The sequence below is a fragment of the Erythrolamprus reginae genome, chromosome 6, assembly GCF_031021105.1.
Source record: "Erythrolamprus reginae isolate rEryReg1 chromosome 6, rEryReg1.hap1, whole genome shotgun sequence".
Lineage (NCBI taxonomy): Eukaryota > Metazoa > Chordata > Lepidosauria > Squamata > Dipsadidae > Erythrolamprus > Erythrolamprus reginae.
The window spans coordinates 66,333,060-66,354,134 of NC_091955.1; the positions used below are offsets into that span (position 1 = coordinate 66,333,060).

Here is a 21,075-nt window from a genome sequence, read left to right on the forward strand (position 1 = left end):
CAACAATAATATCGGATACATGAAGAAGGCTGTTCCATCACCAGTTTTATTGGCTTCTGTAAGAGAAATAGAAATATATGCCCCTTGCCTTGGTATCAAAAGATTTTGACTTAATTTTGCTGAAACACTATCCTGACCAGGCTTGAAGCCACAAAGTTGAGAGGATAACCTTCTTTCCTTATTTCTCACCCTATGAAAGGGTAACACTTGTGAAGCATTTTCTGGCTGTTTTAGCACAGGGGTGCACAGCCTTTATATCTCTCAGCTTAATTTCAGAAATAGATGATTTCACATGTTTTTAAGAACCTTGTTTCTTGGAAGAGTGAGAACAGAGACTAGGTGTCCCATCACTTTTTGTGCTCCAACTCCAGCTTTCGTGACTCTCAGGTAGATCTCCCTGAGAGAAGGTGACTCTTTTTACGTTGTACCCCTTTAAATCTTCTTGTATTCAATCTTGCTGTCTTGTTTCAGCAAGTTCATCAAATTGTGAATGATGCCCTGAAGCGCTACAGTGAAGATCGCATTGGAATGGTTGATTATGCACTTGAATCTGCAGGTAAGTTACAAAAAACAAAAAAACACCCCACAAACAAGTTTCCAGCTTTCATGTCAGGAAACTAGAATTATTTTGGTCAATTTCATCTATAGGTTTAAACACTTGGGAGGCATTTTATTTACTCTGTGTGTGTCCGTATACATACATAAACATTTTAAGAAAAATAACAACCATTTCAACTAAATTAAAACAGAGACAATAAAAATGGAGAAATAATAGAAAAATCTAAAAGTTCCAAAAATGGAAGAAAGTAAAAAAAAACTTATAAAGAAAAATATAAAGGTTCAAATTAGTAGCTTCCAATATTCTTCACAGCACTTATAAGTACAATCATATTTTAACTTCTTTCCTTAAAGTTACAACATGAGCCCCTCAAGTGTGCTACATTTTCAGGCTCATTGCTTCCCAAAAGCTGGAAACTTTTTCTTCCAGGTTCATTTCATAGAAACATAGAAACATAGAAGTCTGACGGCAGAAAAAGACCCCATGGTCCATCTAGTCTGCCCTTATACTATTTTCTGTATTTTATCTTAGGATGGATATATGTTTATCCCAGGCATGTTTAAATTCAGTTACTGTGGATTTATCTACCACGTCTGCTGGAAGTTTGTTCCAAGGATCTACTACTCTTTCAGTAAAATAATATTTTCTCATGTTGCTTTTGATCTTTCCCCCAACTAACCTCAGATTGTGTCCCCTTGTTCTTGTGTTCTCTGCAATTATTTTTTTTTTGCCAAGAATGAAGTATAGAAACATGTTCTAATAGTCTAATACCAAATTTCTAGTTCTTCATTTACAGAACGATTTGGGGATTTGCATGATGCACAACTTACCTTCATCCATTCACTTTGATTATAGGGGCCAGCATAATCAGCACCCGGTGTTCAGAAACCTATGAGACCAAGACTGCACTTCTTAGCCTTTTTGGCATACCATTGTGGTATAACTATCATTCTCCAAGAGTCATTCTACAGGTATGGGTTCATTTTCAAAGGAATAATAGAACCACTGTCTTTTTTTCCACTCCCTGTTCACTCTCCAGAATATTTTGCTTTTGTCCCCTATTTGTTTCCTGGTTTACTTCCTGTGGCCTTTGCCCCATAATGGAGCAGACAAGTTTTTGTAGCACGGAGAATGGTTCTTCCTTTCTCTAGTATTTATTGTAATCAACATGAGATACCCATAGTTATTTTGTCACCTGGCTCATTCAAGAAGGTAAAAAGCTTCTCTGCAGTGTCTTATTTATAAACTAAAGAAAGCTGGAAGAGGTCCTTTGCCTGATAAAGATAGAGATAGAATAATCCCCTGGATTAAAAAAAAACCATTTAGGGAATAATAAACTTAGTTGGGTAGTAGTGTCCGATTATTCCACTGGGAGCAAGGCTCCAAACATGTTTCTAGATAATTTTTTGTTAAAATTCTTTTACATTTTCAGTTTTTATTTTGAATGTAATTTCATAAAGGCCAGTGATAATTTTAATCTGTGAATTTATATCAAAGACTGCCCAGGGTTTGTGATATTCTTTCTTTTGGTGGAATAGAGTATTTTTGTGCCTTGAAAGAAATAAATCTGCATACAAGGATTTATTCCTTTTACCTAACATTCTTGTTTGTTTTATTTGATACAGCCAGATGTCTATCCTGGAAATTGTTGGGCCTTCCAAGGTTCCCAAGGTTTTGCTGTCATCCACCTTTCAAACAGAATCCATCCCACAGCTGTGACGTTAGAGCATATCTCCAAATCGCTTTCCCCCAGTAGAACCATTACCAGCGCCCCCAAGGACATTGCAGTCTACGTAAGTCTGGAAAACATAGCAGGAAAGAACAAATTATAGTGAGCTCATCCTGGTAAAGGGCAGATCCCATCTCCCCACCCCCACCCCAAAATCACAGGGAAAACAACCCACAATAGGCAATTCCTCTCATTTGTTTGTCAGTCAAGGATTGCAGAAGATCCTGAACTTTCTGTGTATAGGAATCTCCACTCTCTTGCTTTCAGTTTTGTTAAAAGATTGTAAAACAGTCTTTAACATTTTGTCAATTTTGCCTATATTCCAGTGAGAGATTATGTTCCATTTAAAAAAATGTTTCCAGGACTTTCCTATAGATACAGTCCTCCAATACTCTAAACTAGTAAATAATTTGTAGTCATCAGTTCTAGTATTTCTAGATAGCTTTGAACTAGGTCAGGGGTCGGCAGCCTTAAAAACCCTAAGAGCCATTTGGACCATTTCCCAGAGAAAACAAAACACCCTGAGCCACAAAACTTGGGTGGACATGACCAACTCAATGTCACTCCCACTGAGTCACATGACACTCTCCCAGCTACGCCTCCCCAGGTTTTGTGGCTCTGTTTTCTTTTCCCTCTCTCGTTTTCTCTCTTCTATCTCTCTCCCTCCCTCCCTCCCTCCCTCTCATCTTTCTTTCTCTCTTTCCCTCTCCCCATCTACGGAGAGGGGCAGCATACAAATCTAATAGACAACTCTCTATCTCTCTCTTCCTCGCCACCAATCTCCCTCTGACAGCCCTCATCTCTCTTTTTCTCCCATCTCTTTTCCCCTCTCTCTGTCTGCTGAGGAACCATTGCTACCCATGCTTTTCTTCGGGCAACCCTCTTCCCCCTCTCATGACTAAGCGCAGCAAAGGCACATGTGGACGGACAGCAGCTGGTCGCTTAAGGAGGGTCTTTGGATGCAGCTTCTCTTCTGCCTTAAGGATCTATCCATCGCCTTGCCATGCCCAGCTGTGGGTTGCCAACTCCTGAACTAGGTGGTCAGAAACACTGGCTGGCTGGTTCTCTGTTTTTTTTTTAATGATGTGGCTTATTGGGTAGTGCCTTAGCACAATAAACAAAATGTAAGCAATGATTTATGACTGAACATTTGAACACAACCCTTGTGAATTGTCCAATCAAACATGATTAAAACAAACCACAGAGGATCACTTTGTGCTGCTTTAAATGACTAAGATAGAAACAAGGAAACTAAATTCTTGTCTTCTCTAAGACATAAAGCCTTGCTTTTGCTTGTCAGAAGGTCGCAAAAAAATATCACATGTCTCTGGGACACTGCCATAAATGTGAGTCATTTGCCAAGATCCAAATATAATTCACGTGGCCATGGGGATGCTACAACAGTCATAAGTGTGAAAAAGTATCATGTCACTTTTTTTCAATTCCATTCTAACTTTGAGCAACCACTAAACAAACTATTGTAAGTCAAGGACTACCTGCATATCCCTTGCCACCTCTATTGGGGCACACAAGGGGCTGTGAGCCTCCCTTGCCTGCTTCTCTCATCGTGATTTTTCTAAACCCGTCTCTAAGCTTGTAACCTGTCTCCTATCCCCATCCTCACTTGTTTGCTCAGGGCTTAGAGGAAGAAGGGGATCAAGAGGGCATTCTCCTTGGGAAGTTCATGTACAATCAAGATGGGGATCCTATCCAAACATTTCACTTTCAGGTAAGAAAACGGACAAGAAATGGGGGTGAAAGGAGACCAAGAGTTTCAGATCCTACAGGAAAACATTGGCCTCATTTGCTGTTCTTATTCAGTACTGAATGGATTTGTGCATAAAGTCTACTAGCGTACCTTTTATTTATACAGTCTTCCCTGGATAAGGAATCTGTTTTATTCACTATAATACAGTGAAGAAATCAAATCATTTTACTGTTTTGTCCCATAGGCTAATATCTCCTGGTCAAAGAAATAGACTTCAAAGTTTTCCCCAACCCAGCACTCTTCATATATGAAAGATTACATCCATCACTTTCTCTGTTCAGGGCAACGATGAAGAGTTATAGTCCAAACTATCTGGTCTGCACAGGTTGGGGAAGAAAGGAGGCAATTTGTACCCTTTTGCCAACATTTGCAAAATTCTGACAGGGATGCTGAATTAGGCATATTTCTATAGATGATAGAAACAAATTAGAGTCATATTTGAGGCCTTTGCTATTGGTTGTTGGTGGAGGCATCTTTAAAAAGTGTATTTATATATTTAAATGCATGTACCCCGTGTCTTGCCTTCAATTTGTGGCTCCCAACACTCCCAAATTGCACAATAGATTTTCAGCATTTTTTAAAAAAAATTAAAACAATGTGTACATCAAACATTTAAGAACTTATGGCACCTACTTTTTCCCTTAAGGAAAATCATACCAAAAAAAATTACAGGCTTCTACTCTAACCAAATGTATTTTAGCATCTCCAGGGAGAAAAATAAAAATAAAGCCTATGGCTGAAAAGGTGACATATCCCTGTTTTAATTGATCAGAGACATGTTACTATTCTCCAGGAAGTAAATGCGTGTTTGAACTAAACTAGGCCAAGCTGAAGGAGCAATCCTCCAGAATTCTCTATGGGTCATGTTTTTAAAAGTCTTCTTTTGTTTTCCCATCCTCAGGATATAGACGGGCAGGCAGCCTTCCAGTTGGTGGAGCTGAAAGTTCTTAGCAATTGGGGCCATCCAGAATACACCTGCATTTATCGTTTCCGTGTACATGGGGAGCTGGTTTCATAATGTCTTCTGGCCACACTAGCTCAAAAGTCACCTACCTCAAGATCTGCACTTCAAACTATGAAAGGCAGTTGGGAAGGCAGACTATGAAAGGCCAGGAAGGCAAGCAACTTGGAATGGGCAATATATCTTTTTTGCTATGTTGCACAGAGATGAGGATGCAAGCTATGACTCTCCCTGATCAGTCAGCTCTCTCCTGGAAACAACACTCTTCTGAATGCAGAAGAAGAAAGAGACCTTTTGGATTTGGTTTTTTATATCTGGTTGTTCTTAAAGAAGATTTTAAAACCTATTTAATCCAGTTCATATTTACCCCATCCTTTATACTTCCTGAAACCTGATTTCTGGTTGTCCCTTTAACCCTGCTGTTCTGTTAGAGTCTGTGAGACTCGAAGTTGAAGTTTGAGACCCTGTAAATTTTTTCCCTTTATAGATAGTTATTAACTTATCTCCTTGCCGCAAAAAACAAACTGCCAGTTTCAGCCTTTGCCTCTCCCTGTGTCAGTTTGCCTCTGTGCAGCTTTTGTTTCACTTTCATTTTAGCATATGGGCTTGCTGGCAACTTCAATCAATCAGTTGAGTGCTGTTTGCTACAAGGAGGTAAATTGTTGGCAGGCAGAGACCAAAGAGTGGGGGTGGCTGGGTGGGGATACATTTGGTGTATAAGATGCACCCAAGTTTTTGCCCACTTTTGGATAGTAAAAAGGCAAATCTTATACTCTGCAAAATACAGTATTTGACCTACTATATGTAGTCAAATTTCATGGCTTGCCACCATGTCCAAGTACATCACTTGGAGTGTGCAAACTGGGGCTTGAGATTAAGTTTTATTATAAGTTAATTCCTGGCCACCATTTTGGTTCAGCCAGTAAATCTTGTTTAAGATCTCCACATGGTAAGGATAATTAGCTACAGATGTGTACTTATTAACCAAGTTTTTTAACATAAAACATGCTATAAAATATAACCAGAGACCGAAAATCCAGTGATATCAAATCTATCTGAAGATCTAGCTTCCTTGTCAGTATTTCACTTTTTCTGTTTTTTAAAAATAGTCTTCATTAAGTTTTTTCATTAAAAAAGGACCATATATAAAATAGCCAAAGGAAAAAATACAACAAAAAATATATACATCAAAACATTAAGAATGATTACTCAGTTTTACAGATTTTTCAAAATATTTCTATATCTAATTTCACATTACAATATTATTTGGTTTCTTTTAACCTTCATTAACATTTAGCTATCTATACAATTATTTAGTCTCATACTATATTTTCCATGTCCATATTGTTTATTGTACAAACATATACTGTACAGTGATCCCTCGATTTGCGCGTTCTCGATTAGCGCGAAACGCTGCAACGCGGTTTTTCAAAAAATATTAATTAAAAAATAAGTCCGCGTTTTTTTTCCTACACCACGGTTTTTCCCGCCCGATGACGTCATACTGATTGCTGATTGGCCAAAATCAGGAAGGAAGGAGGGAGGGAGAGAAGGGAAGGAGGGAGGGTTGCCATTGCCATTGCCGCCAGCGCTGCCCCAAGAAAGCCGGTGAGAGGAGGGAAGGAGGGAGGGAGAGGAGGGAAGGAGGGAGGGTTGCCATTGCCATTGCCGCCAGCGCTGCCCTGTGGGTAACGGCGAGGAGCCCGGAAAAATCATCATTGCATTGCCAGCCTCCGAACTTGTGTCGCTCCACCTTCTGCGCATGTGCGGCCATGGAACAAAGGGGGCGCATGCACAGATGGTGTTTTTACTTCCGCATCCAGTATAACGCGGAAATCGGTTAGCGCGGGAGGTCTTGGAACGTAACCCCCGCGCTAACCGAGGGATCACTGTAATTCTTTTGTTATTCTTGGGAAGAGAGAATGCAATCATTTATGGATTCACCCTTGGATATGAAATGGAGATATTGTCAGTTTTCCAATTTTGTGTGAATGTTATCCTGACTGCAGAGGTTATATGCAGTATTGGATAACACTCGTCTTTTGTGTATTTTGTGTGAAATATTCTCAATAAAAACATTTCCGGCCTTAGATCGATTTTCTGTTGCATAATTTCCTCCAACTAGTTCCTAATTTTATTCCAGAATACTTTGATTTTGGGGCATGTCCATCACAAATGATAGTGGGCCCTTTCTCCTTTTTTTTGCATTTCCAGCATTTCAAGGACACTGTGAGAAACATCTTTGCCAATCGTGCTGAAGGTCGGTGCCAGCAGAAAACATTTTATAAATATTTTCCTTATAGGATGCTGTTAGTCAATTTATAATTTATTTCCCATTTTCCCCCATTCTGCCAAATTGATTGTATACCCAAAATTCTGCATCTATGCGATCATATTCCCATTCTCCTCTTCTTCCTCCAATTTAATTTGCAGTTGAAAATTGTATAATTTTGAGATCTTTTTTCTTCCAGGCCGAATAAATGTACATTTTGAAAACCAAATTGAGATGCATCCTTCTTGTATTCTTTATACTTGCAGATAATGCAACAAACCCAATTCTATTTCAGTTACTCTAAGTTCTTGTCTTGTTTTGAGGTTGTTTTGATCATCCAAAAGTAGTTGTTATGCTATAATTTTCTTCTTCTCCAATAAATTTGGGTATACTGTATAATTGCTTCTGTAGTAACCATTTGGGGATTTTTTAGTAATGCTCCTTCTTTATTTTAAGCAGGTTTATAGTAAAGGGCCTCTGATATAATGCTTCCGTGAGTGTGTGTTTTGTTTCTCTTCCCATAAAAAGGCATGCCAACTCATTTGGAGGTCAAAACCTTCTAGAATTAGGATTCTTCTGTTTCTTAATAAAATCCATCCTTTTATCCAGGAGCTGCTCTATAATAACCTGTCCAGTCGGGGAGTCCAAATCCGCCTCTCTTGCTTGTATAATGATTTGGTTTTAATTCTTGCCTTCTTTGACCATATAAATTTTAAGATCGTATTATTTAATTCCATAAAAAATTCTTTTTTAGTTTTGTCTGCACGATTTGAAATGTGAAGAGAATTTTAGGTAAGATATTCATTTCAATGGCTGCAATTTCATCCAATAGATTTGATAGTTATAATTTGGTCCAGATCTCCAGTTCCTTGTGTATTTTCTGACTTAATTTGGTATAGTTGTCTTTGATTGAGCTGCATTTAGCTGTTAACCATAACCCTAGGTACTTCACTCTTTTAGCAGTTTTAATCTCCAATACTGCTTCCAAGGTCCTTTTTTGTTGTTCTGTTAATTTTTTAAATTTATTTTTGTTTTTTTAAATTTATTTTTAGTTCCGCCACCTTTCCAAATTTCTCTACCTCTCCAATTAAAATTGGTCCTGTCTCCAGAGGATCTTCTAGAATGTACACCATGTCATCAGCAAAGGCCTGCACTTTGTATTCCTCCTTCCTAATTTTTAATCATTTTATAATATGGTTGTGTATTACTTGTCTTAGAAGTACTGTATTTCTAGAGCAAGTATAAATAGAAGTGGGGACAGAAGGCATCCTTGGTGGACCCCTTTCTAAATATTTACTTTTTCCATCAAATCATTGTTAATTAGAACTTTGGCAGTTTGGTTGTTATATATTGCTTTTATTAAGTTGGAAAATCTACCCGGTTCTATAAGTCCATTCGCCAAGAATAAGAACAAAGAATTGCTACCTGATTATTCTACCAGTATTTCCTTACCAAATGCCCAAAATCAGGTAGTATCTAATTCTATTTTTCAGGTTCCAGTAATGAGTCCCTATAGTAATTTTTAAATTGCTGACTTCCCCTTCAACATTACAGTAAAGGCTGTTCCCAGCACTTATTAAAAACAATTTGATAAAAGGAGAGTGTTTTTCTTGTTTAAGAATTCTAATTACAAAAAATAGTTTCAACATCTGAATCCCTATGATCCTCCAGTCACATTATAGGCCTGCATGACAAAGTTGGCTCTTTTATGACTTGTGGACTTTAATTCCCAGAATTCCTGAGCCAATCGTGTTAGCTCAGGAATTCTGGGAGTTGAAGTCCACGTTATCGAAGAGCCAACTTTGCCTACCCCTGCATTAGTCCACTACTTGGAATAAATTTTAAGACAACATCCACCCCCATTCTCTACGTTCTTATTTCTTGTGTAGTTTATGTGTAGGGTTTTTTTTAACATTAACTCCAAAATTAACTTGTTTGTAATTACCCCAAAATAGGGACGGGTTAAGGACAGGATTTTTTGTTATGAAAGAATGACTAACGGATAGTTCTATGTAGGAAACTGAAACTTCTGGAATAGTGCTTTTTCAAGACATTTGGTTAATTTAGGATTTAATACGGCGTGATGAAGACGCGGTGGTTTTGTGAAATAATGGAACAATACAGGAGTAGGTTCTGTTTTTCAGCACTGCCAGCTCGCTGAGTGTGCAGTTCAGAGGGAATAGAACTTCCACATTGCAAACGAGGCAAGGAGCACGGAAAATAGCTGCAGAGCAGCAATTCAATCGGCTACCCCTGATCAGTTGGGCTTTGGAAGCAAAGATAAAGGTCAGTAAGGCCATCCAGGGGTGGACAGGCCCACTTTCACGGATACAAAGCACTGGTTCTCTCTTGCTTAGAGTCAGCGCTACCGGTTCTAAAGAACCGGTCCGAACTGGCAGCAACCCACCACGAACAATAGTGAGAAAAATAAATAGCAGTTGTATTCTTGTGATGCACGCAAGTTAAAAGTCTTAATTAAGCCAATAAGTCTAGTTTGAGACTCCTACATGGTACAGATAATGTAGCTACACGTGTGTACTTATTAAGCTTTTTAACTTAAAACATATTATAAAATGCAACCAGACTCTGAAAATCCAGGGAATAATCTTGTATGATATCAGTGATCTTGGAGTGATATCAAATCAAGTGATCTTACTTAAGCCTATGAAAAAGTATTTCGATTTTATGGTGCCACTTCCTTCACCTGTCATTTGCATGCAGCTGCTCTCACAACTCTGACCTAACCTTTTTCACACAGTCACAAACAGCGATGGGAGTCATTTGAAGGTACTAAACTACAGATGGCTAGTTAAGACATTTGACTGAGAAGCAATATAGTAGCTTCCAAACTGTACATACCCAATGGTTATCATCAGGAATGCTTTTATATAGTATGTTTTTCACGTGGATACAAAAACGAAGCATGAAAAATATGACTTTTCCAGACTTATTTTTGTCCTTAGGAAGGAACCCCTACAGATTAATGATTGTAGTAATAAAATCATACTCCTAAGAAATCTTTTTGTATTGAGGGTTGGAAGGAGTACAACGTTCCCTCGATTTTCGCGGGTTCGAACTTCGCGAAAAGTCTATACCACGGGTTTTCAAAAATATTAATTTAAAAGTACTTTGCGGGTTTTTTCCCTATAGTTTTTCCTGCCCGATGACGTCATATGTCATCGCCAAACTTTCATCTGCCTTTAATAAATATTTTTTTAAATAAACTTTAATAAATAAACAGGGTGAGTAATGATCTAAATGGTTGCTAAGGGAATGGGAAATTGCACTTTAGGGGTTTAAAGTGTTAAGGGATGGCTTGTGATACTGTTCATAGCCAAAAATAGTGTATTTACTTCCGCATCTCTACTTCGCGGAAATTCGACTTTCACGGGCGGTCTCGGAACGCATCCCCCGCAAAAATCGAGGGAACACTGTATAGCTAAATCTATAGATTACAAATGCTGCACAGTCTGTTATTTTTGTTGTAGTTTATACCTACCGATATGCAAGATAAATCAATAAATGATTGATTCTGTGGTGAAACTAGTCATTAATGAACAAAGAAAATTTGTGGAGTCAGAGAGGAATAAAATAGAAGAAATTCTCATCAAAGAATCCCCCATCCACCCACCATACGATACAAATCTCCTATGAGGGAAGGAGTGCCGGGAAGAGCCAATCTGCTGAAAAAAAGTTACATAATTGAAAAAGCAATTTATAATGCTGTTTAAACTATGATAGTTTAATTTTAAGAAAACATTTGATGTCAAGGCTTAACTAAAATCAGGACTGCAACTTTTCCAATATCAGGTTTTCAAAATAGCAATAGCTTTAAACTTGTTTCTTTTAATTGTGCACATTTCTTATGAACAGCTGTTATAATTAGCCCTTGGAATGCTTCATACAATTCTGGTCACTGTGTCTCTTTTGTAGTGCCAGGAAGGATGTAAATAGGGTCTCCAAAATAATTAAGCTGTCTTCTAGCTTGAAAAGATTACAAACTATTTTTCATTCAAAATTTTGATAAATATATATAAAAGCTACGTAGATTTTTTTTCTAAAAATACCAGAACTTGGCTATCATGCATCAGTGTGAAACTCGGGGAGATACAAGATAAGGTCATTCTTTATAAAACACATAGAATTTGCTTATATTAGATGAATGTGGTTGGTGATACTGGTTTAGATTGTTTTTTTAAGCTAGTCAGATACTGATTTCAGTGAAATTGTAATACCTTCAGAATGAAAGACAGCGTTTACTAAATATCAGTTGTAAACGCCTGACTTTGCTCATGCTTTTGAACATCGCCTTAAGTCACAGTATAGAAAAAGGCAGATTTAATTCAGCAGGATTTTTCTTATGGCACAAGTTTCTTTTGTCAATTTGATTTTCTACAAGGATCTGTAAGCATTTTAGTAAATCAGGATCAGGAAAACAACCAGCTAGCCTTCCAAGATTTTTCAGGGAAGAAACGTCAGTCATATTTACAAATTACATCTATCCTGATTGACATTTTATGAACCAGGATTAGTGAAGTAACACCCCATTTCCTTTAAAATGGAGAGAAGAAGCTTTTCTTTTTTAACAAATTGTTCTTTTTAATGTTGACACCATGCCAGCCTCAGTAGTTCTTATGTGCAGCTCAAAAAGGAGAAAACAGCACGGTGACTTTCTTAATGCTTGCTAGCATTGTACATTCATCTTTCTGAACAACAGAATGAAACAAAGGAGACACCAGACTAAGGCCTCTGCTTCTATTGGAAGTCAAGGAGACAGATGTAATACAGGGTAAAAAAGCAATAGCACAGATTGCTACCTTGCATTAATCATCCTCACACTGATTTGTTCTCACCTGGCGCCCTTAATGCTGCAGGTGCTGAGCATTCTGTTAAAAAAGCAAGACAGGTATAGCAACTTTCCTTAATCTGGCATCTTCAACTTCCATCAATCCCATTAGCATATCCATTAAACATGCTTGTTGGAGAATTGTAATATATACAGCGCATCATATTTGGGAAGTTGGCATAAGAAGTCCTACTTCTCTTTAATGTTTATAACTTAATAAAGGCTGGTAATTCCAAAAATGGTTGGGATAGAATAAATCTAAGAAATACCATATTGTAGGGAAAATGCTATTCAAAGTTACAAACCAATTAACTACAAACCACTTTTTTTTTCATGCTTTCTCCTTTTTAAAAACATGATGCAGTTAAAATGTCAGTTCAGTATATGTGCCTTGAAAAGACAGCTACTAAAGTTATAAAATCACAAATATGACTTTAAATTTTAATAAACGTCAGCCCACTTCTATGAAGTCTTTGTAACTGCCACTGGAAAAATATGGAGAGTTTGAAACAAGTCTCTAAGTTGGTCTCTAAATCATTAAATTAATTAAACAGGCAACTGTTTCTGTAATGTGAAGGGAACTGAATATGCAGAGGCTGACAATAGCATCTATTCATGGTACAAAGGAAATTGGCTATGAAAATAAATAGGCAAATAACCAAAAATAACCTTGCATTCTGGCTTAATATGCCCACATAGCTGGGTGCAAACCTATAGTATGCAGTCGTTAATACAGAAAAAAAATAAGTTCTGAACATAACAGGCAAATTATCTTTGGCTTCCAAATCTCACTTTCAAAACTCCTTTCAGAAGAATGAAGTGTGTGCAAACAAGCTTACAAATACACACAACTTCTAGGATTCCATTGAAATCTAAGATTTGGGATGAGGCTTGTTTGGGAGGTTTCCTTTATGTCAGTTGCCAACTGTGGTCATGGTGAAATTACAGTGAGAGAGAGACCCAGTATCTGTTTCAAACCACTGGAAACATGGGGGAAGAACTACCATCTCCTCCTTGCCAAATACCAACATATTCTTACTCTTAAAGGCTTGGGATTTCAGAAATTCCCAACTGCAAAAGAGTAAGGTAGCTAGCCTAAAGATGAGTGTGAGAACGGACAAGACACAGGTACTTTCTTTTCTATCCCTGTATTCTCTTGAATGCACATGCTCACAAGCACACTCACACACAAAACCACCATAATAAAAACATAAAAATCATGACTAAGAGCTCAAGGTGTACAAAATGTTTCGGGATAAGGGAGAAGGTGGCTGCTGGTCAGTCCCGTCTGGTTTTTTTTGTCGCCTTCCTTAGTTTCAATGGAAAACCCACATTCCCTGGAACTTCCTCCCCACCCCTAGTCCTCCACCCTCCTCCTCCGCAGTAGAAGATCGGCTGCAAGGGATTTTGGTTAAGCTGCTCCGGGGTTTTTGACTTGAAGAAATGGAGGGGGGGAGATGTGAACTTCTCAATTATTGAAAAGATGTTCAGCAGCCACCAGCTGGAGTCACAATAACGGCTTGAGATTTCACTTTATGACGCTGGCCCCCACGCCTGCGGCCACCACCACCAGCCTTTGCCTGGGGAAGAGGTGAAAAAAAAGCCCAAGTTAGAATAAGATGGACAAGAGATTTTGGATGACCAAAGAAATTGGGGGGAAATGCACAAATATAAGTCACAATGTTGGGTATTGGATATAAACAACACAATATAACTACAAGTAAATCAAACTTTTGTGAAATCTGTAGAGAGTGCTCAAAAAAATAAAGGGAACACTCAACACATCCTAGATCTGAATGGATGAAATGTTCTCATTGAATACTTTGTTCTGTACAGAGTTGAATGTGTACAACAGCATGTGAAATTGATTGTCAATCAGTGATGCTTCCTAAGTGGACAGTTTGATTTAGAAACATAGACGTTTGACGGCAGAAAAAGACCTCATGGTCCATCTATTCTACCCTTATACTATTTTATGTATTTTATCTTAGGATGGATATATGTTTATCCCAGGCATGTTTAAATTCAGTTACTGTGGATTTACCAACCACGTCTGCTGGACGTTTGTTCCAAGGATCTACTACTCTTTCAGTCTAATAATATTTTCTTATGTTGCTTCTGATCTTTTCCCCAACTAACCTCCGATTGTGCCCCCTTGTTCTTGTGTTCACTTTCCTATTAAAAACACTTCCCTCCTGAACCTTATTTAACCCTTTAATATATTTAAATGTTTCGATCATGTCCCCCCTTTCCCTTCTGTCCTCCAGACTATACAGATTGAGTTCATTAAGTCTTTCCTGATACGTTTTATGCTTAAGACCTTCCACCATTTTTGTAGCCCGTCTTTGGACCCGTTCAATTTTATCAATATCTTTTTGTAGGTGAGGTCTCCAGAACTGAACACAGTATTCCAAATGTGGTCTCACCAGCACTCTTTACAGATTTCACAGAAGTTTGATTTATTTAAAGCTCTACTGTTTATGCTGCTTGGCTGGAAACAGTAGAGCTTTTGGGCAAGGCAAAATATAGTTCATATCCCAGCCAAGACAAAAAATAAAGGGAACCCTTAAACAACACAATATAACTCTAAGTAAATCAAACTTCTGTGATATCAAACTCTCCACTTTAGGAAGCAACACTGATAGACAATTAATTTCACATGCTGTTGTGCACATTCGACTTTGTATAGAACAAAGTATTCAATGAAAATATTTCATTTATTCAGATCTAGGATATGTTCTTTGAGTGTTCCCTTTATTTTTTTGAGCAGTATACAATTTTTTGAGCCCCATAAAAAAACCTCTTCCATCTAAACCTTCCCAGTCCTATGCAGAAGCGAACATCTTACCGAAGCTTTGTTAGGGTCATGATGGTGGGGTACTCATTGTTGTAACTGCCAAGAGGCACAAACATTGCAGCAAAATAAAGTGGTTATGGAGCATTTCCACCACAAATTAAAGTTCAAAGCCTTTATTGCCATTGTACATCATGTATACAATGAAATTGGCTTAACCTCTACTGGTGCATCCCATACAAGGATACAATAGAAAACAGTAATACAAGAGTACTTGATTATCAGCAACCCTAAAATGACTAGGTTTTATTTGTGTATTTATCTTTCCATTGTAAATTCCTTTGAAATTTGTGACAAAATGAAAAACAAACTAAAAAAAGAATCAAAAGAATAAATGGAAAACAAGAAGATGAGAAAACTTGTTCATAACAATTATTCCTGAAGGTTTCTGAGCCTCATAAGAATTCAATGTAAAGATTATGACTCCCTCCACAGCTTGTGCTCCTAAGGCATATCAGCCATAGTAGAGGAAATACCTTATTTCCCTCTTGATTGTGGGATTCTTCATCCAATGCAGGCTGAAGGAAAGCATTAGGAAAAGAAAAGCAGAGGTAAGCTGAACACAGGACAAACAGATAACCAAGACAAACAGACAACTAAATATGGACAAAGATTGAAAGAATGAAGAGAGTTCTGTTCCAAATAACACATGACAGGAGACAAAACAAAGGCATACGCACACAGGCCAAAGGAACGAAGGAAGGAGACTGACATGGGAGTTGAAGTCCACATGTCATAGAAGACCCAACTTTGCCTACCCCTGTCTAGATAAACAATGACTGTACCTACAGAGCACAACTACCTGAATTAAGGAGCGCTGTTATGATAAAGCTCTCAAGCTTTTGTCAATTTAACAAACTTATTAAATTTATTTGGGTGGAAAATATTTTATTTTATTGTTTGTTTGTTTATTTATTATTGATTGGATTGATTTGATGCATGGATGGATGGATGGATTTATATGCCACCCTTTTCCAAAGACAGAATTTCTACCTGTCCAAAGTTTACAATGGCACCTACAATACAATAGAATTCTGCAAAGGAAAACCTCACAAACTGTAAAAAATCCTCTTGCAGAAACAGACTTTTGAATTGGATAAGTTTCACGCTTTCAGTTTAAGTCAAGGAAAACTCCATCATTGAAGAGGAAGTTCATTCTCTCTCAGTAAATCCTTACTATATTAATCCCCATCATAAAGATCACGAGCCGTATCAGAGGGCACACAAGGCTTCAGCGCGCACTAGCCAGCTGATTTTTGGCCTTGGGGAAGGCCGTTTCCCCATCAAGAGATCAAAAAACGCCCAACAGGCAAATCGGAAGTTTGGAAAAATGGACTTCCTGTTTGCCCGCTGTGGTGTTTTTTTGCACTCCGCAGCTTCAGGAAGCTTCCCTGACGGGTCCAGAGTGCGCAAAACAGCACAATGGGCAAACCAGAAGTCCGATTTTTTGAGCTTCCGGTTTGCCTATTTTTTTCACCGGCCCAGTGAGGTCTGTGCGCATAGATGGGGATAGGGGGGGATTGTGAGCAGGTGCAGGGGCAGCGCAGGAGTGCACATGTGTGGTGGGAGAAAATGGGTATGGGGCCATGTGTGTGTGCTAGCATGTGCACACACGCCCTTTTCGCATGTGAATCAAAAAAGGTTCGCAAGAGCTGTACAGTGGTACCTTTACTTATGAACTTAATTTGTTCCGTGACCAGGTTCTTAAGTAGAAAAGTTTGTAAGAAGAAGCAATTTTCCCCATAGGAATCAATGTAAAAGCAAATAATGTGTGCGATTGGGGAAACCACAGGGAGGGTGGAGGCCCTGTTTCCTCCCAGGAGATTCCTAGGGGCCCCATGGAGGCTTCTCCCCACCTTTTACGGCCCTGTTTCCTCCCAGAAGATTCCAAGAGAGGCCCCATGGAGGCTTCTCCCTGCCTTTTCCGTTTACAGTTTCTGAGGCTTGGGGTTTGTAAGTGGAAAATGGTTCTTGAGAAGAGGCAAAAAAATCTTGAGCACCTGGTTCTTATCTAGAAAAGTTCATAAGTAGAGGCATTCTTAGGTAGAGATACCACTGTACTATACAGTTTGGTTATTTTCTTTTGACTTAGCAGGGACTGTGAATCAGGAGGCAAAGGTCTGTTCAAGGAGGCTCAGTTTAGAAAGTCTTTTCTTAATATGAACTCACCAAAACCAGTGGATGAGAAGTGGTGGTTCCCTTTAAGGTAAGCATGGGAAAGGTATGATGACATTGACAAGGGTACAAAGGTATTGCACAGGCCACCACTACCTGTGGTTGTTGAGCACCAGATGCTGCTGAGGCAACTGTTGCTAGTGAGGCTCCATCCTCTGCCACAGGAGAAGTCAACACTGCTGTGCCAGCCTGGGCTCCACCCTCTTCACGTTTGGTCAAGGGTCCTTTTTTTGTAGACTGCATCTTGATTTGCTGGGGCTTCGAGTTCATGGGAGAATTATTGGTGGTCTGGAGTAACTGCCGGTCAAAAACAGATAACCAGAATCAGGATCTTTGCTGAGAGTTGGGTTTTATTATAAAGCCTAGAATCAACCAAGCAAAGTTGATGTGACTTTAGTTAGACCCTTAAGATGGTCATCTCCTACAACTCCTGAAGCAGGAAGAGGGTAAAGTTAGTGTTGTGGTTAGCACTGGTCCAGCTCCTGCCCCAAGGACTGTTGAGGTGGATGTGGGGGAAACATCCAAATGTCACAGGCCTGTTTTGCTGCCGACAGAGTCGGCCAGTGAATTATCATCTGAAGAAGGAAGTGTCTGTGAGATGGAAGAGGGGGGCCTGGCAGACAGCCCAGGAAGAAGCCAGTCCTCATTATCTTCAATAGACTCTGATGAGGAAGCAATGATAGACCCATGCATGCGTAGAGCTATGCATAGGAGAGAACAGCTTCAAAAGTATTACAGGCAATAAGAGTCCACCTTTGGTTGGGTGGGGTTCAAGTAATTAGGGCTGCTGTTAAATGGACAGCGTGCCGGCCTCGCAGTGTGGAAGATTATCTGATCATACTTGTGGACCTTGACTTGCCGTTCAGGATTGTTCTCAGGACTCTGTTTGGATTTCAGGACTTTGACCATAAATCATAGTGAGTTTTACAACGTCTGAAGAGTAATGGCTGTGACAAATTTCACAGTTACTGGTTAATTGACTTGAGTTTTATAGTCTTTGTTATCTCACTGCATTCAAGTGTGGTTTCTTTTACAAGAAATCCCTTTGAATTTAAAAAGGGAGTATTGCTTCTATTTTTCTTTGGATAAAGAAACTACTGTTGCATTTTCCCGTGCGTGTGTCTGTTTTGGCTACTTTTACCTTTATAATTGAAGGCTTGTGTCATAAGCCGGCAGAAAAAAGTTAGTCTCATTTTTTCATTCCAGGAGCCGATAGGGAAAATCAAAACATTATGTAAGAGAGAGGTTAACAGCAAAATAATATTTAAGCCATTTCATTGTACATATGCTTCAATTTATCTATTTGAATGATATATAAAATTATATTCTGATTTGGCAACCAAGACCTTCTGAATTTGCCATGCTTGAAAAAGGAAGTTTCAAAAGTTCTTTTTCCTGTTCTTTTTCCTTTTAATTATTATTAATATTATATTGATGGTCTTTGACCGTAACTAAAATTTTATTATTATAAAAAGGATGGCTCGTGCACTGCATCTGTAAATATGAGGAGTCCACTGGAATATGGATATTGCAACAATGGTTAATTTCAATGGAAAGAACACGGATGCTGTTCTCTCGGGCTCTCTGGTAGAATCCTCCCAAAAATTCACAGGTACAAATTTCAGATACACACACGTTTGAAAATTCAAAACAATGTTCTTTATAATGAAAATGCACTTAAACCAAGCCCTCTTTTGGTATAGCAAAGAGCACTCATCTGCAACCAAACTGGTAATTTGTACAAGTCCCTTATCAGTTCTGTGATACTTAGCTTGCAGCTGTGAGGTAATTCACAGTCCTTCTTCTTTCACAAAGTGAAACACACTTTGCTCTGGTTTAGTTTCAAAGCGGGGAAAATCAGCACACAAAAGGTCAAAGTCAGTAAAGCAGTCAAGAAACACAATGATCAGATAATCCTCCACAATGGCCAAACCCACATGCTGCTATTTATAGCAGCCTCACTAATTACCACAGCCCCCACCCAACCACAGGTGGCCTCATTTTCTTTGATAATAATCTCTCAGTTGTTGTTGCCTATGCATCGCTCTCCGCATGCGTGGCAGTATCATTAACTCTTGTTCTGCATCCAAGGAGGAGCTAGATAATTGATCTCCTTCTGAGCTGTCTGCCCCACTCTCCTCCTCCCTGTCACTCATGTCTTCTTGGTCAGAGGAGCCTTCATCATCAGATTCCACCGGGGGCAAAACAGGCCTGCAGCATGTGGATGTCTCCCCCACATCCACAGTCCTTGGGGCAGGAGCTGGGCCAGAGCTAACCACAACAGATGCAAGGCACCTAAGAAAATTCCATTTTGGATGGGGTGAAAATTCTAGAAGACACTTCATCGGTTGAGGCAACTCTGAAAAAGAAGGAAAGGGTGGAAACACCAGAAATAGGCTTCATCCTTTTCTCACAAGCTTCCCAGTGGATCTTCCAGCACATCTAAATGCAAATTCAGATAGAGAAGCAACATTTTGCCAAACTTTGTACTGGATTGGAAAAGGCTGGACTAAAGTTCATTACTGAACAACAATGTCAAACTTAATCCCATCCATTTAAGAAAAATACATAGATACTGGAAAATAACAATTTATCAATTCTGTACCCCCCCACCAGTAAGTAGCAGCAAGCAGTGACAATAAAGCAATACATTATTTAATCAATGAAGAAGAGAAATTATGCAACTGTAGGTGGCAATCTCCGAAATTCCTTCACATCCATTATTACCTTGGTGATAGTGCCGACAGCTTTGGTACGCCCCTCACGGAAAACTAGCCGCTGGTCTATGTGCAAGTACTCGGGAGTTTTGATGAAGCGGAAGTGGACAGTGGCTTTGTCCCCAGTGCGTAGGCAGTCTTTGTCCATGCTAAGGATAGTGGCTGTCTGGCGAATGCTACCGCAATGTACTAGAAAGAGTAAGAATCTCACTGGTACTCAGAATATCACCAGGGGAAAAAATATTGGCAACATACATGGATGTTATTAATTCACTACACACACAAAAAAATTTAATTTCCTTTGTTATGTACCGGTACAGTGGTACCTCATCATACGAACTTAATTGGTTCCAGGAGGAGGTTCGTAAGGTGAAAAGTTCGTAAGATGAAACAATGTTTCCCATAGGAATCAATGTAAAAGCAAATAATGCCTGCAAATCCTTCAGGAAAATCCCAAACTTTAGAAGGGAGGCGAACAGAGGGCAGGGAGGAGCAGCTAAAGGGGGCGGGTGGAAGAAGCAAGGCTAGGCTAAAGGGTGAGTGGGAAGGAAGAAAGGCAAGGGGGGCGCCCCTCCCTTTTCCTTCTTAAAAAGACACCGTTTCAGTGCCTTTGCAAGCATGCAAAATCTTTACTCCTCCAAGCTGCCCCTCCCTTTTCTTTCTTAAAAAGACACCGTTTCAGTGCCTTTGCAAGCATGCAAAATCTTTACTCCTCCAAGCTGCCCCTCCCTTTTCTTTCTTAAAAAGACACCGTTTCAGTGCCTTTGCAAGCATGCAAAATCTTTACTCCTCCAAGCTGCCCCTTCCTTTTCTTTCTTAAAAAGACACAGTTTCAGTGCCTTTGCAAGCATGCAAAATCTTTACTCCTCCAAGCTGCCCCTCCCTTTTCTTTCTTAAAAAGACAGTTTCAGTGCCTTTGCAAGCATGCAAAATCTTTACTCCTCCAAGCTGCCCCTTCCTTTTCTTTCTTAAAAAGACACAGTTTCAGTGCCTTTGCAAGCATGCAAAATCTTTACTCCTCCAAGCTGCCCCTCCCTTTTCTTTCTTAAAAAGACACAGTTTCAGTGCCTTTGCAAACATGCAAAATCTTTACTCCTCCAAGCTGCCCCTCCCTTTTCTTTCTTAAAAAGACACCGTTTCAGTGCCTTTGCAAGCATGCAAAATCTTTACTCCTCCAAGCTGCCCCTTCCTTTT

General features: G+C 39.1%; 2 protein-coding genes across 7 annotated transcripts in view; one reads left to right on the top strand and one right to left on the bottom strand.

Moving 5' to 3' along the window:
- Positions 1–7,107, top strand: part of SUN2 (Sad1 and UNC84 domain containing 2) — a 42,896-nt gene extending 35,789 nt beyond the window's left edge. For all 4 annotated transcript variants that reach the window (XM_070756109.1, XM_070756110.1, XM_070756111.1 and 1 more), the window contains 5 exons: positions 472–556; positions 1,415–1,530; positions 2,185–2,352; positions 3,925–4,017; positions 4,958–7,107. In XM_070756109.1, coding sequence (XP_070612210.1) covers positions 472–556; positions 1,415–1,530; positions 2,185–2,352; positions 3,925–4,017; positions 4,958–5,074 — 579 coding nt within the window. In that variant the 3' untranslated portion in view covers positions 5,075–7,107. The remainder of the gene's footprint in view (positions 1–471; positions 557–1,414; positions 1,531–2,184; positions 2,353–3,924; positions 4,018–4,957) is intronic.
- Positions 7,108–11,010: 3,903 nt separating this feature from the next.
- Positions 11,011–21,075, bottom strand: part of GTPBP1 (GTP binding protein 1) — a 33,393-nt gene continuing 23,328 nt past the window's right edge. Inside the window, exons 10-12 of one of the 3 annotated variants that reach the window (XM_070756106.1) lie at positions 19,892–20,070; positions 17,261–17,461; positions 11,011–13,715 (exon numbers count right to left, since the gene is read on the bottom strand). In XM_070756106.1, coding sequence (XP_070612207.1) covers positions 13,623–13,715; positions 17,261–17,461; positions 19,892–20,070 — 473 coding nt within the window. In that variant the 3' untranslated portion in view covers positions 11,011–13,622. Of the gene's footprint in view, positions 13,716–17,158; positions 17,462–18,800; positions 19,524–19,891; positions 20,071–21,075 lie in introns of those variants that run through there. The other 2 variants (XM_070756108.1, XM_070756107.1) reach the window with 2 other exon arrangements.